Source organism: Neophocaena asiaeorientalis, unplaced genomic scaffold (genome assembly GCF_003031525.2).
Source record: "Neophocaena asiaeorientalis asiaeorientalis breed wild unplaced genomic scaffold, Neophocaena_asiaeorientalis_V1.1 scaffold844, whole genome shotgun sequence".
In the NCBI taxonomy this organism is placed as follows: domain Eukaryota; kingdom Metazoa; phylum Chordata; class Mammalia; order Artiodactyla; family Phocoenidae; genus Neophocaena; species Neophocaena asiaeorientalis.
This window is the reverse complement of record NW_020175044.1, coordinates 70771-87845: the sequence shown is the minus strand read 5'-3', so window position 1 is coordinate 87845 and position 17075 is coordinate 70771. Positions and strand designations below refer to the sequence as shown.

Sequence of the window (17075 nt, the reverse complement as noted above, 5' to 3'; positions counted from 1 at the left end):
AATTTGTTGTTCTTTTAAAATGAGAATAATCCAGAGATCAGAATGTGGGATTGGGCCTTTTAGACAATTGGCAGTTACTGACAACTGTTCTCTTTTGCCGACTTTGGACTAAGTATTTCATTGAATAAAAAAATGTATTGGGCATCTACTTTGCAGACCTTAGGATAAAGTGTTGAATATAATATACAAATCCCTGTCCTCATGGATCTTTTGTTTTAATGGGATTAGATAATAAAATAAATACATAAAATATAGGATGTTAGTTGGTGATCAGTGCTCTGGAGAAAAATCAGAGAAGAACAGGGAATACTGGGGGTGGGAGGAGTTACAATTTTATTAAATTGGTCAAGAAGAGCCTCCCCTGAAAAGTGACATTTGAATAATGACGTGAAGGAAGTGACGAAGTAAGCCAGGCAGGTACCGGAGGGAACAGCTTTCCAGAAAATCAGCAAACACAGAGGCCCTGAGGCCTGGGCGTTATTGACTTGCCAGAGGAAGAGCACAGCAGGTCAGTGTTGCCCTAGCTCCTGCAATGCCTGTCTTGTAACAGGCCTTCGGAAGCAGTGTGCTGAATGAGTGAATGACGGCAGTATGAATTCTTTTTAATAGAGACTCAGAAATGAATTTAAAAAGTGATTATTTAAAGCTGTTTTTTTTTTTTTTTAATAAAGTTGTGTATTTATTTTTGGCTGTGTTGGGTCTTCGTTTCTGTGTGAGGGCTTCTCTAGTTGTGGCAAGTGGGGGCCACTCTTCATCGCGGTGCGCAGGCCTCTCACCGTCGTAGCCTCTCTTGTTGCGGAGCACAGGCTCCAGACGCACAGGCTCAGTAGTTGTGGCTCACGGGCCCAGTTGCTCCGCGGTATGTGGGATCTTCCCAGACCAGGGCTCGAACCCGTATCCCCTGCATTGGCAGGTGGACTCTCAACCACTGTGCCACCAGGGAAGCCCTAAAGCTGTTTTTATTAAGCCTTTCTCCTCTTAGATTTGCCTCAGATAACTTGTATATATGTTAAAAAGAGAGATATAAGTAGATGAGCGTATTTGTAATGACTGTTTGACTTCCGGCTGTTAATTGTTGGGGTCTAGCCTCTCTTGACAACACTCGTGGAACAGAATCCCGAAGACATGGGAGACCTCTATCTCGATGTTGCTGAAGCTTTTCTGGACGTTGGTGAATATAATTCTGCACTTCCCCTCCTTAGTGCGCTAGTCTGCTCTGAAAGATATAACCTCGCAGTGGTTTGGCTTCGGCATGCAGGTAATACTTTTTTGTAGGAAGGAGAAGTTTTAATCACATAAGCAGGCAAGAACTTATTTCCCCAAGATGGTAATAATTATTATAAAATGTTAATGTCTTAGAGAAAGTATTTCTGGTTTCAGGGCAGTTTTTTGAAAGTCAGTATTTTAAGTTGTCTTGGTTTACCGCTAAGTGATTTTCCCTCACTAATATATTGGAGGAATGATTCACTTAATGGTACCAGAGTGAAGTAGAAAGACTAACATATCCCTGTTAAAAATACCTTAAATACCTGTCTTTTACCTGTCTTAACCACGGGCTCTGATTTCTAGTAATAGATTGTCAGACTTGGGATGCAATCTAATTTTTGAAGAGCTTTTAAGGATTTGTATTTAATGTTATTTTGAGGGGAAAAAAAGTTAATATATTTTCAGTGTTCTTTGAGCTGAAAATATGCTCAAGATTGGATTTTATATGTCATTTTATTTCATTGCATCTAAATCCACAGTAATCTGAAATAAATCATTTAGAGTAGGAAAAGCAGCTTGGGAAAAACAACTAAATCTCTTACAGAAATGTATGAAAGCCAAAAATATTCTCATAGGATTTCCTATTGAATCAACATAAGAGATGCATTAAAGTTTGAATAGTCTTTGTTTCCAATATTGCATGATGGCAGAAAGTTTTAATATTTTTTTAAAATATTACATAATGGCAGAAAATCCTCTATAACTAGAGTAGCATTGATTGATATTCTGGGATATTTTGACACATATCACAGATATGAAATGGCAAAGAGAGCACTTAATGATTAAGATAGCACGTTACTATTTGGATGAGTGAACATGAATACAAATGTAATACCATCATAAAAAGTTACATTATTTGTAGGTTTTGAATTTTAAAGACATGAGCCAGGAATTGAAGTTTTTATTGCCTTCCATAAGGCTGTGGTATTTATACTGCTCCTGTTACTAACAGTAGACATTTTAAAATCCTCTTTAATTATGATCATGATACTGATAAATGCTTTTTCCATGTTGAGCCTGTGTAGCTTGAGATGAGTGGAAGGTAAAACCTTAGAATCATCTAAAAATCATAAAAAAATTTGGAACAGTAGATAAGAAAGATCATTAGAGGAATTTAATGCTTGTAACATAATAACAAAATATCTTTTAAAGTGAGAAGTGAAAAATAATGAGAAATTCCGTCATGATGGTCCATCCACATTTAGTAGTCTTCCTTTATTACCAAAATTTAACCTAAAGATAGTGATCAGGAGATATTTGAGAAATCTGAGGTTTGAGAAGACAATTGGAGGCAAAATACCATCTTATAGGAGATCATTGCAGTGAAAAGGAAAGAGGTGAAAGGGGTTAGATTAGTGAGTGCTGTGGCTATTAGGGTGGAAAGAAGAAATGCTTACCAGGAATTCAAGTTCAAATGATAGGACTTAATGATTGATTGGCATAAAGTGTGAGGAATAAGGCCCAGTAGCCTCACTTCTGAGAACTTATCCTGAGGAAATAATTGAGTGAGGTGAGGGGAGGTGGTTTATATTGGAGATCACAAAACTCAGGAGCCTGGCACGTAACAAAAGTGAATAAAGTAGGTAAGTGAGAGGCCCAGGGCAGGGTGAGAACTGGAGACGCCCGTCTGAAGGGTACTGCTGTTTCTCAGCATGGCTGATGCACCAAGTGGGAATGAAGGGACTCGCTGTTGCCAAATCCAGATTTTTCAAAAGAATCCAGTAACTTGGGTTTCATAAAAAATCCTAGCTTTTAAGAATGTAGACAATTCACTGTTTTTAACAGCACTGTGGCCTAACAAAGCATATCTGTAGGTTAAACTGGTCTGCCAGTTTGTGAACTCTGGCTTATATACATGAAGATATTTACTGTGGTGTTATTTATTAGAGTAAAAATTTGGGATAACCTAAATGTCAAATAATATGGTTAAGTAAATAAGCAACAATTGAATATTATAATCAGAATGCCAGTGAAGGCATGGGAAAATGTTGAAAGCATAATAGTAAGTGAATAAAGCAGAATACCAAATTGTGTGTGTGTGTGTGTGTGTGTGTGTGTGTGTGTGTGTATATACTGATTCCATCCTTGTAGCATAGATAGAGATTAAAAGGGATAATTGTTTTAAAGTACTGGAAGTATGCATATATTTCTTTCTTGTTATAATTTGTTTGTATTGCTATAATTTCTTTTAAAATGGAGAAATAATTTTGGCCTGCTTACAAATCTGTAGTTCATATTAATGCTTTATTTTAACATCATTTTAGAATGCTTAAAGGCCTTAGGCTATATGGAGCGTGCTGCCGAAAGCTACGGCAAAGTGGTTGATCTGGCCCCCCTCCATTTGGATGCAAGAATTTCACTTTCCACCCTTCAGCAGCAGCTGGGCCGTCCTGAGAAAGCTCTGGAAGCTCTGGAACCAATGTATGATCCAGATACTTTAGCACAAGATGCAAATGCAGCACAGCAGGTAGGCCATGTAACATAGAAAGAAGTTTTTCTTGGTGGATTATGTTTTAGAACTTTTTCCTCTGTTAAGGATGTCCCTACAGCTTATATCCAAGTTTTATTTTAGTGTATTAAATTCAGTGTTCTTGAAAAAGTGATTTTGAGTCTTAAGTTACAGCAACTTAACATTATAATTGTTAATGTTATAATTTATAGTTTCTAAAACATTGGATTTTAATTATTGTGAGAGATCATAAAGCAAATGTTCTTAAGGTTTGGTTTCTAAGGCAAAACTTTTCTATGCAAACAAAACAATTTACAACAAAGGAATCTTGTCACACTTATTATCATGTGCTTATTTACTTAGGAACTGAAGTTGCTGCTTCAACGTTCTACTCTATTGTTTTCACAAGGCAAAATGTATGGTTATGTGGATACCTTGCTTACCATGTTAGCCATGCTTTTAAGGGTAGGTAATGATCTTTCTTTATATTAGCCTTGTTGACTTTTAAAATGTTTAGAATTTGGTTTAAACATAGATTATAGCCATTTTGTAACTCTCTTTTACTCTGTTAAACTCAAACTTTTTAAAGTGAAAGTCAGATAAAAGAAGACTTAGAGATTAATGGTATATAATTGAAAGTTCTACATGAAAGTGTAAACTTTACTATAGATTGTACAATAAAATCTTTGCTAGTACATATTTAGAAAAATGAGAACCATCATGGTATCAGTTATTGGCTCTGTAGACACTGCTTTGTGCCAAAATTGTTCACTTTGCAAAAATGTTTTCCGGACATGACATCCTTTCTGAATCTGGCTTTTTTGCAGGGAGGTGGCTGTGTGTGTGTGTGTGTGTGTGTGTGTGTGTGTGTGTTATAAACTTAATATGAATTGCTTTCTTTTTCCTTACCAAGGTGAGTAGTGTGACCCAGATTGCTTTGTTAAGGAAAAAATAAGTCTATTCATTCTCTTCTAGGCGTTTATATACACAATGACTGTCTTTTTTTTTGCCTTACTAAAGAAGCTTTCAGGCACACCTGTGACACTTGTTTCCCATAGATTTTCTCTAAAAAATTATGTGACTAAAAAATCTCATTTATCATCTTTAATTCAGGTAGCAATGAATAGAGCCCAAGTTTGTTTGATATCTAGTTCCAAATCTGGAGAGAGGCATCTCTACCTTATTAAAGTGTCAAGAGACAAAATATCAGACAACAATGACCAAGAGTCAGCAAATTGTGATGCAAAAGGTAATTACCTTCATTTGCTTTGTTGCACAAAACTTGGCTGAGTTGGAAAAAAAAACTCATGAAGTAATACTTGACAATAATCTAATTGAAAATATACCCTTTTTGAATAAAATGATATTTCCTAATCTAGATCCCTCAGGTAAAATAAACTCTTGGTGTTTTTAAAAAAGAAAGAAAGGCTATACGTAAATACTTCAGTTTAAAAAAATTAAAAGGCAGGCATCTGCTTAGATCCTTCTGTGAAAAAACTGAAACACTCTTTTAATTTTGACTTTTTAAGAGGAAAATATACCCTATTTTAAGAAATTTGTGATGATTAGATGATAATACAGATTGCTTTATTTGTCTAGTCACTTCAATTACATATATTCCATTCTTTGTTAAACTTATTTTTGACAAATGTAGCAATAGTCATAAAAAGTCTGAAAATAAGTTGCTTTGACCCAATCTCAAGTCATGTGACTTTGCAAGCCATCTATTTTTAGCTGAAAAAGGATCAAGTATGTTGGGTGAGGTTATTAGAGAACTTTGGAAGAGACCTAGGCTATAAACTAGAGATATCAATCTAGCAGAAAATTGTTTCATTGTTAATCAGGTCCACAGATACTAATTAAATCATTGTTTACTGACATGGCAGTATGCAATGGACAGGGTTTTAGAATCCAGAAGAACTGAATCTCTGTTAAGCACAATATAAGGACATAAGAAAGATGTCACAGGGGAAGAGAGTCAGAGGATAGGAGGGTGGGCTCAACTGCTCACAATCTAGCCTCAGAGCCCTGCCATCTCTCCAGTTTATTGATTCTGGGCTTATCCCAGTGGCTTCTGCCTCTGCACACATTATTTTGGACTGTGTTTCCTTAACATATTTTTCTCTGTATCTGGCCCAGGCTGTTTCCTCTTTCAGTATTTCCTCTTTTCAGGTCCATTGTTGGTTTTTCTTAAGCTCATAAGGTTTTTGTTTTGTCAGTTAGCTTCACCATGGTGGGGATCACATTACACCAGTGCCTCACGGTAGGATTATCTACAGCTCTTTATGTTACATGCATCTTTGTACTGATTTCTTTCACTCAACATTTTCTCATGTTCTGTTCTCTTTGTAGCTGTTATATTTAAGGAGTGTGTAATATTCCATTGGATAGCAGTTCCATAATTTAATCATTTCCATATTATTTTTTGATTATATGGTTGCTTTTGATAATTTTCTTTTCTAAATAATACCATAGTGAGCATCCTCATGCCTATAGATTTATCCATATTTCTGACTAGTTGTTTCGGATAGATTCCCAGGAAGAGCATTACTGGATCAAAGACAGTAAAAAAAATTTTATGGCTTTTGGTATTTTTCAAGGGCTATAAAGGGAGGTTTCTTACAGACAAATAAGGAAGAGAAGATTTGTTAAGTATGAATTTGAAGTCCTTTGATTAGCAAATATTTGAAAGCCTTGTAGGTGTAGAATCCCATATCTGACCTCAATCATGGAAAGCACACTCGCTCTGGAGGAGCATATATTCTAGCTAGCACTGAGAAACACAAATGAAATAGCTGGACTTTACAGTCAGAAATGGGAATTACCTAGGACTGCAGGTTGTTAGGCAGGCAGAGCAGAGGGGGGTCATGTTGAGGGAGTGGAAACAAGCAGCTCCCTCCTCCTCATCATTGTCAGAAGAATGTTGGCAAGAATTCAGTCCCATAGGGCCATGGTTATTAAATTTAACCATAAGATTGGTCATGTGAATTTTCTTTCTAATACTCCTATTTCTGGAAGTGCAGTGTCCTAACTGATTTTCATTGGTCTCATTTTAGCAATATTTGCTGTACTCACGAGTGTTTTGACAAAAGATGACTGGTGGAACCTTCTTTTGAAGGCCATATACTCCTTATGTGACCTATCCCGATTTCAGGAGGCTGAGTTACTTGTGGATTCTTCATTGGAATATTACTCATTTTATGAGGACAGGCCAAAACGCAAAGAGCTAGAATACTTTGGTCTCTCTGCTGCAATTCTGGACAAAAATTTCAGAAAGGCATATAACTATATCAGGTGATTTTCCAATAACTTATTTTAATTAGATTCTTTGATGGAGCATGTATATTTACTTTGATGTAGTTTCTCATGTCCAGGATTTAATAAGCTGTTTTATTTTAACTCTTGTCACTTACAGATTAATTTGTTCATTGGTGATTCTCAGAAGCAGTATATGAGAGCATGCATTCCCATTTACTTAACCTCTTGTGCCTCAGTCTCCCCATTTATTGTGATAAAACAGGCATCATAATATTACCACCTTATAGGATTACTGTGAGAGTTAAGTGAGTTGTCGTATGTAACACTTTTTAACAATGTCTGATATACATTATTATTATGCAGTGTTCATTGTTCTGCAGCTATGAGAGTGGGCTGGGAGAGAAAAGGTGAAACTTAAACCTCTTGATTCTGTTTTGTGGTTTAAAAGTTTTGTTGAAAAGCAGAAACAAGATGTAGAAGCACTACATCCCCCTTGTTGGGGGCAGTGCATTTCAGTGTTGGTGGGACAGCACTGAAAGGTTTCAATCTTAAAAATCAGGACGATTTTTCTTTTTACATTATTTTTTACCCTCACCCTCTTTCTGCAATTTTAGGATAATGGTAATGGAAAATGTCAATAAACCCCAGCTCTGGAACATTTTCAATCAAGTTACCATGCATTCCCAAGATGTACGACATCACCGCTTTTGTCTCCGTTTAATGCTGAAAAACCCAGATAATCATGCCCTGTGTGTCTTGAATGGACACAATGCATTCGTATCTGGTAGTTTTAAGCATGCACTTGGTGAGTGTCCTGGCATATGACTTTGTCTCTTTCCCTCTGCCTTGGTTTCTTTATCTCTGAAATGGAGATAATAATTGGACCTACCTTGTAGATTATTGTGGAAATTAAATGAGTTAATATAAAGTACTTAAAATAATGCCTGGCACATATAGTAAGTGGCTATAAGTGTTCTCAGTAACTATAATAATTAATATTTATTTTTCTTTTGATGCTTTGGTTTCAAAAGGTTAAAGTAGGTCTTTAAAGTAGGACTTTGTTTTTTTGAATGTTTTTTTTAATTAATTAATTTTGGCTGCGTTGGGTCTTCGTTGCTGCATGTGGGCTTTCTCTAGTTGCAGCAAACGGGGACTACTCTTCGTTGCGGTGCATGGGCTTCTCATTGCAGTGGCTTCTCTTTGTTGTGGAGCACAGGCTTCAGTAGTTGTGGCACGCGGGCTCAGTAGTTGTGGCTCACAGGCTCTAGAGCACAGGCTCGGTAGTTGTGGCACACAGGCTTAGTTGCTCTGCGGCACATGGGATCTTCCCGGACCAGGACTCAAACCTGTGTCCCCTGCATTGGCAGGTGGATTCTGAACCACTGCGCCACCAGGGAAGTCCGAAAGTAGGACTTTAAAGCTCAACAACTCTCCCTGCTGAGGCTTGTTCGTTCTCAAAATAATTTTCATTAATTATGGATGCTTTGCTACCTGATTTTAATTTGCTATAGTAACAAGAGGAACTTAAGATGTGCTGATAGTTCACTCCTTTAGGACTGTGGTCCTGAACCTTTTTGGCACCAGGGACCAGTTTCATAGAAGACGGTTTTCCCACGGACCAGGGCTGGGGTTGGGTGGAGGCGGGTGGGGGTGGGGATGGTTTGGGGATGATTCCAGTGCATTACAATTATTGTGCACTTCATTTCTGTCATTACATTGTGATGTATAATGAAATAATTATACAAATCACCGTAATGCAGAATCAGTGGGAACCCTGAGCTTGTTTTCGCTTGCCACTCACTGATAGAGTTTTGATATGAGTCTGCATCAGTTGATTTATTATGGTCTCTGTGTAGTCAAACCTCGCTGCTAATGATAATCAGTATTTGCAGCCACTCCCCAGTGCTAGCATCACTACCTCAACTCCACCTCAGATCGTCAGCGATTATATTCTCATAAGGAGCATGCAACCTAGGCCCCTCGCATGCACAGTTCACAGTAGGGTTCGCGCTCCTATGAGAATCTAGTGCTGCCACTGATTTGACAGGAGATGGAGCTCAGGCAGCAATGGGAGCGATGGGGAGTGGCTGTAAATACAGATGAAGCTTCACTTGATCGCCTGCCGCTCACCTCCTGCTGTGTGGCCCGGGTCCTAACGGGTCATGGACAGGTTGGGGATGCCTGCTTTAGGAGACAAGTCTTTTTTTTTCTCCTTTATTTATTTATTTACTTACTTATTTACATATACATATATCTCTTCTTTTTCAAACTTTTTTCCCATTTAGGTTATTACAGAATATTTTTTTTAATATTTCTTTGTTTTATTTATTTATTTGGTCTTAGCTGCGGCACATGGGCTCTGCGTTGTGGTGTGTGGGCTTCTCTCTAGTTGTGGTGCACAGGCTCCAGGGCATGTAGGCTCTGTAGTTTGTGGCACACAGGCTCTCTCATTGAGGTGTGCGAGCTCAGTGGTTGTGGCGTGTGGGCTTATTTGCCCAACAGCATGTGTGGGATCTTAGTTCCCTGACCAGGGATCAAACCCACGTTCCCTGCATTGGAAGGCGGATTCTTTACCACTGGACCACCAGGGAAGTCCCCTATTACAGAATATTGAGTAGAGTTCCCTATGCTATACAGTAGGTCCATGTTGGGTATCTGTTTCAAATATAGTAGTGTGTATATGTCAATCCCAAAGTCTCAATTTCTGCTTTGGTACCATAAGTTTGTTTTCAAAGTCTGTGAGTCTGTTTCTGTTTTGTAAATACGTTCATTTGTATCTTTTTTTTTTTAGATTCTACATATAAACAATATCATATGATATTTGTCTTTCTGTGTCTGACTTACTTAGTATGATAATCTCTAGGTCCATCCATGTTGCTGCAAATGGCATTATTTCATTCTTTTTAAAGGCTGAGTAATATTCCATTGATATGTACCACATCTTTATCCATTCATCTGTCGATGGACATTCAGGTTGCTTCCGTGTCTTGGCTATTGTAAACAGCGCTGCAGTGAACATTAGGGTGCATGTATCTTTCCAAACATGGTTTTCTCCAGATACGTGCCCGGGAGTGGGATTGCTGGATCATATGGTAGTTCTATTTTTAGTTTTTTAAGGAATCTCCATATTGTCCTACATAGTGGCTGCACCAGTTTACATTCCCACCAAGAGTGTATATTCCCTTTTCTCCACACCCTCTTCAGCATTTATTGTTTGTAGACTTTTTTGATGATGGTCATTCTGACTGGTGGGAGACAAGTCTTTATATTAAGATTTATTTACATAGCTCTTACTAATTCTAATTAAACTCAGGGAAAATTTAATCATTTATAGGAAATTTCTGTAATAAGGGATCAGGAGCACACAAGTAGAAAAATACCTAACCAAAAGTTTAGGTGAGACATGTATCTCCTGCTGCCTGAAAGCTAGTGTTGCCAAGTTCACTTCTGAATATACTGTGATTTTGGCTGTTTAATACTTTCATGTTTCTTTGTGTATGGCTGCTGTTTTTATAGTTGTTTAGCCAGTAATCTTGAACATCAGACACTGAAACTTTCCTTCATTGTGTATACTTTTTTGGAATTGTTAGTTTAATATTAAGAAAATATGAAATAGAGATTTTATTTTATTTTCCTATATTTAGAAACATTTACACTATACAAAAATAGGAAGTCCAAACGGCAAGCTACCATCTGTGCTGCTAAAGAGATTTTACAGTGCTGTGTCTTCTGGAATAGAAGTTTTCTTATCTATATGATAAATTAGAGATCATACATTTATAAGAAAAATTTGCTTAAATTCCTCTGTCTCATACAGTTAGGCATTTGATATGAGACAATTATATATATAGAATACATGGAATTCACAAAACCATGAATTCCTATTTTATTATTAGATGCATTTAGCTCTTCTCAGGAAAAACAAAGTAGTTGCTATGTTTGGGAAAATAATACCCATAACCTAAAAAACAAAACAAAACTATGTTTCTTTTTCTCACCTCCATGATCCATCACATTTGAATTTATAAGATAGGTTTCAATTAATTTTATGAAAGAATTCACCAAAAGACACATTCCCCCATTGGCTTTAAAAAGATTTAAGGTCATAAGATATATTTATGATCACAATTGATACATTGTTTATTTTGGAAGTACTGTCCTACATGGAAATGTCTTAACTGTACCTTAAAAAAGTTACTTTTATACTCCTATTTAATCTTCATGGTCAGGATATGCTCATGGGTAAATCCTTCTAATTTTGTTTTATGTTATATATTATTTTAAAATTCAAATTAATGTGCACCTGGTTGATATTTTTTCATTTTAATTAATTAATTTATTTATTTTTGCCCGTGTTGGATCTTCGTTGCTGCGCGCAGGCTTTCTCTAGTTGCAACAAGCGGGAGCTGCTCTTCGCTGCAGTGTGCGGGCTTCTTATTGCGTTGGCTTCTCTTTGTTGTTGGGCATGGGATCTAGGTGCGCAGGCTTCAGTAGTTGTGGCACACGGGCTCAGTAGTTGTGGCTCAGGGGGTCTAGAGCACAGGCTCAGTAGTTATGGTGCACAGGCCTAGTTCTCCGCCACATGCGGGATCTACCCACACCAGGGCTCAAATCCGTGTCCCCTGCATTGGCAGGCAGATTCTTAACCACTGTGCCACCAGGAAGGTCACTGGTTGATATTTTAGAATGTACTCCTTGCATATGTTAAAGTAACAGTAACGTTTGTTTACCTTAAAATATATTAGAGTAAGTGTTGAAGAAATAAGGAACTATGTTTTTGTCCCACCATCTGACATCACTGTTCATTTTTCAGGACAGTATGTGCAGGCCTTTCGCAGCCATCCCCATGAACCTCTCTACAGCCTCTGTATAGGCCTAACCTTTATTCACATGGCATCTCAGAAGTATGTATTAAAGAGGCATGCTCTTATTGTGCAGGTAATTCATTTGGATTCCTCATTACTTGATTTTATGTTCTTTAAAAATGAATATACTTAATGCTTTTGTTACTCTGCTTCAAAAGTAGCACCTGCTTAGCACACATGTTGGGAGTACCCAACACCTATCCCTACGTTCAGCACTCATGGACCAACATCTAGGGGTACTCCTGGCTAAGACTCATGCAACCATGTAGAAAAGGGTGCGCAGCCAGATCATAAATGAAGACGACACAGGCAGAATCTTAAGGAACCCTGTGCAGACTTCCTTATATTCTGGAGCCTCAGAGGCTTCCAGCCTTCTAGGTCCTTAAGATTTTTTAATTAATTAAAAAAATATAATAATATATACATACAATAAGGTATGAATACGTGCCTGTGTGACTGTTTCCTTACATCATCACCACAATTTGCTCTTTTAAAGTCTTCTTAGTTCGTAAAGCAGTTTGAAATTACCTTTTTGTTTTCTTGTTTACTTTTTTACATAACTTGTCTCCTCTAGTAAAAATATAAACTCCAAGAGATCAGAGATCTTATCTGTCTTGTACACCCCTGTATCCTCAACACTTTTGCTTCTATTTCAGTTTTTATGTTTATATATTTGATGCATGTATATACCTATTTTTTAGTTAGGAAAGGAAGGAAAACGTTCTCTCTCAGGTTTTTGTCTTTAAATTTCTCATTTTTAAATAAGAAGATAAGATATTTCTGAGATTGTTTGTCTGCTGTTACTTAACAGAGAACCATGTTTTTCAGTGGAGTAGAGGTCATATTCATGTACTCAAATGGGTTCATTTATTGTGCAGAAAGTATGATTTGTTTACTGAGCATAATTTTTATTCCTAGAATGCATTAATTCTAAAGAATTCCTTAATTTTTATTATTAATTTATGAGGGAAAATTTGTGACCATTTATTACATAGCAGATCACCCAGGAAATTTGCATTTTATTTTTGTACGTACAAATCAGTTGACTTACTCTTAACTCAGGTAATATATTTATTTAATTACTTACATCAGATACTTGCACCTTGCAACTTGAAGCTTTCTGTGCATGATAAAAGTTGAAGCTGCATTAAAGGGGAAAGTGAATACAAAAAGAAGTGAAGAAGCAAGTTGCTTTTTGGACACTGTGACACACAGGGAGCCTGCATCATTACAGTTAGGCTCTGAAATAATCAGTTTCTCCATAAAACTATTGAGTCAGAAGTTTTCAGAGGGAAAAAAAAAACAAGTTTTTTAAGGTTAAGAGGTTATTAAGGTTCTGAGAGGTACATAAAGAGTACCATTTACCCAGAAAGGTTAGATATGCTCAAGTGAGTTTGCTCATGAGGATGAAACTTTCTGAGTTGTCATTATAAGGGCTTGGATTTTATATTTTGGTCAAGCTTTTAGACATGTATCTCAAACCTAAAATATTACTGGCCTCTAATGCCACAAAAGCCAACTTGAAACCATAAAAATATATATTCTGTGTGCTTATAGATTACAGATCTTTAACAGCTAGTTGTAACATTTGGCTTTGTTTTCTATGAATTCTTTTGTCTTTAGTTTAAAAAAATCTCTCTTTTACACCTTCAGAAGAGAAATTGACTATATTGTGATATGACACTATACCACAGGCATATATTCTTTTAGGGTGGCACTGTCTTTCTGAAAAAAAAATGTTTGTATTCCTGTACCTGGCACATACTGTCAAATGAGTGAACTATTGAATTATTTATCTTTTTCTTTTTGGTAGGGCTTTTCCTTTCTTAATCGATACCTCAGTCTACGTGGGCCTTGCCAGGAATCATTCTACAATTTGGGCCGTGGCCTTCACCAACTGGGGCTGATTCACCTTGCAATCCACTATTATCAGAAGGCCCTGGAGCTCCCTCCATTCATGGTAGAGGTATTGTATGATTTACTCTAAAAACTGAGGAGTCACCTCATTTCATCTATAGATAAGTGCAGTTAGCTCAGTGTAGTGGTCCAGACAGTGAAATTAATTGTAGCTTATATATTAAAATACATTTTCCCTTTATTGAATGCACTTATTTAATTATGTTCAGCAACAAGTAATTCTTTGATATCCTGGCCTTAATGACCTGATCAGCAACCATGTGGCCATATATGACTTCTGGTTATGGCCATTTCAGTTATCCTAAGATAGCCCCTGTGGTTAACAGGTGTGAGATGGTAGACAGGAAGCCTGAATATTGAGTAATGTAGCCATTATTCATTTCCAAGTTCAAAAGTGTAACTAACATACTTCTTTGTAAAAATGAAAGACCAATACAAATGCAGTTTTGTTTAAGATAATGTAATGTAGGGTGAAGTGTTGCCAATACTATGATAGTCTGTGTTTAAAGCCTGATTTTTAATTTCTGAAGGAAAGTATGTCTTCACAGTTAATTTTTTTAAGTTACACTCATAATCCCCACATTCCCTCACAACTGTTTTCTATTACCCTTGTTCAACTTTAGCCGTTAAGCAAATGAATACATATTCTTACAGTTATGCTGATGAAATACATATACTTTTGTGTTCTTCATTTCATAAGTACTTTATGTATTGCTCCTTAAGCTTTATAGGTATCATTTTTCATTGTTGCAGATGTTTTTTCAGTTGACTACAAAATTTTGCATGGGGAAGATTAGGAACATAGATCTAATCTATTCCATTGAGTTCGTTGCTTTGTTATTTAAGTAGAAAAAAAGGTAATAACACTCATAAGGTAATCATTATAATCAATTTGGTGTATGCCCTCCTAGACCTATTCTTTATATGACTTTCTGTTATATAGTACAGGTATTTTTTTCCCATCTGGTCATTTGTTTTATGATTTTTCTTTTGCATGCAGAAGTTTTACATTTTTTATGAAGTCATATCAATCTTTCTCTTTATAGTTTCTACTTTTGCTGTTATACTTAGAAGGGCCTTTCCTACCCAAGATTATATTGTTGTATTTTTCAATGGTATTTTTCTTTTATGGTTTCACTTTTTTACTCTTAAATCCTAATTCATCTACAGTTCATTCTGCCATGTCTTGTGGATGAAACTTTTATCTTTAACTTATTGGTTACACATTTAAAAATATTTGATGATACAGTTACTGTAACAATTAACTGAATCAGCATTACCTAATAAAAATTTAAATCCAAGGTATATGTCTAGTTTTATAATTTTTTTTTAGTATTATGAATTTTAATAGTTTTTTGAACACTTACAAAACTATTTATTTGCCATAAAATTGTCCTGGTTGTCAGTTTGAAATATAACTCATTCATATATTTTTTCCCTCTAGGGTATGGAAGTTGACCAGTTAGACTTACGAAGAGATATTGCCTACAATTTGTCTCTCATATATCAGAACAGTGGGAATATTGGAATGGCTCAGAAGCTTTTATATACTTATTGTTCTATATAAAGCCCCTCAGCTGGGAAAGCAGCTTGGGCAGCTGCTGTGCATGGACCAGTATTTTCTGTCTCAGGGCTTATTATTAACCCAAAAATGGACATGATAATTTCAGAATTATCCGTGTATTTCATTTTTAATATATGATAATAATTTTTTGGTAGATATGCAAAATTATCATTCCTGCAAGAATTTTATATTGGTCTGTCATTTTCTGTTACCATTTTTTGGTAAGTTGTCCCCCAAACTGAAGTGGACAGTATTAGCCATTGAACCAGCATAGAGTTGAATACACTATTTTTTTCACACCATTTATTCATTTGTGTATTTAATACTGTATATTAAACACTTGCTATGTACCAGGCACTGTGATAGGTGTTTGGAATACAGTAGTGAGAAAGATATTACCTCTCAATACAGTTCTTTAAATACAGACCTTGAGCATATATTTATTTGAAAGAAATGTTTGCTACATTTCTACATATATCATTGTTGTCAGTCATCCATTTCTTAGTGCCCTGTTACTATTGCCATTAGTTTTTCAAATACATAGAAAAGGAGGTTGCTTAGTAGAGGAAAGACAGATTGGGACTCTTATGTCAGCACAATTATGTAATTCACTTAGTTCCTTGCAAACTTACTTTAAATGGTTATGTGGTAGGAAGACAAGTAATGGAGTTAATCTTTTACTTTTCACCTGCATGTATCTTAGCCATAAAGACTGAGAGCTGGGAGGCTGGGCTTAATTCATAGCAAACTGCTCTGAGGCAAATACAAAAATGCATTATCAATGTTCGGCTTTCTGACCAAAAGAAAAAAGAAAAAAAGAAAAGGTGACTAGGTTCAATAGCCATGACCTGGTTTTCATTTCAAGATCACTAGGAATGTAATAGGAAGACTAGGGAATTGTATGTATGGAATAAGGTGTTACTGATGAAGTCGAAACAGATAAAAACCTTTTACTTATCTCAAATATTACATATTCTTGGATCTAAGATAACAGTACTTGTTAGATATACTTGGTTTAATAAGAGCTTTTTAGAGTTTCTTTTTAGGGGGAAACAAATACTATAATAAATGTACATGTGGATTATAAGACCCAGTCCAACTGTGGGAGGAAAACAAGTATGAGACGTAGGATGAAAGAAGTACAGTGGGGGCTTTTTAGGAATTCTTACCACTGTTTACACTGTATACATAACTTTGTAGTTGAGAAGCAGAATTTGTTGAGAAGCAGAATAAGTAAATGTATGGTGCACTCTGTATGTGTGTATGTGTATGTGTGTGTATATATAGAATTTAAATAAACTTTATTTTTGTAATTAAAGTTGTTTCATATGCTTATATATATATTTTATTTCATGCCATTTGCAGGTAATAATAAAGCCGACTGTGACAGAGTGATCAGGTAGATTTGTGTCTTGGAATCCTGTGGAGTTGAGTACTCTGTGTTCAGAATTTCTCTCTTGAATTAAACTCACTGTGCTGTAACTCCAGTATCTGCTGAATAGCCTTGGAGGACACAATAAATCTCTCTAGCAGTCTTCTAAGAAAAAAAAGCTGATAATTGCATGAGTTTGTTTAACATTTAAAATCATAACTACCATCTGCTGAGTGTTTTTACTATGCTACTGTGTTCTAAGTACAGTGCAGGATATTTTAGATACATTAACTCTGATTCTGTCGGAGAATCACCTGCAAGGTAGGTGTTATTGTTGTTATGATCATCCCCATCTTATTTATGAGAGATTAAATAGCAAGTTCA

At 36.1% G+C, this 17075-nt stretch overlaps 1 protein-coding gene across 3 annotated transcripts in view; it reads left to right on the top strand.

The window, feature by feature from the left end:
• GTF3C3 (general transcription factor IIIC subunit 3) overlaps positions 1–16637 on the top strand; it is a 30768-nt gene extending 14131 nt beyond the window's left edge. For 2 of the 3 annotated variants that reach the window (XM_024763451.1, XM_024763449.1), the window contains exons 10-18: positions 1087–1258; positions 3531–3733; positions 4079–4180; positions 4829–4964; positions 6772–7009; positions 7588–7778; positions 11787–11911; positions 13652–13804; positions 15200–16637. In XM_024763451.1, coding sequence (XP_024619219.1) covers positions 1087–1258; positions 3531–3733; positions 4079–4180; positions 4829–4964; positions 6772–7009; positions 7588–7778; positions 11787–11911; positions 13652–13804; positions 15200–15322 — 1443 coding nt within the window. In that variant the 3' untranslated portion in view covers positions 15323–16637. The remainder of the gene's footprint in view (positions 1–1086; positions 1259–3530; positions 3734–4078; positions 4181–4828; positions 4965–6771; positions 7010–7587; positions 7779–11786; positions 11912–13651; positions 13805–15199) is intronic. The other variant, XM_024763450.1, reaches the window with a different exon arrangement.
• The last annotated feature ends 438 nt before the right edge of the window (positions 16638–17075 follow it).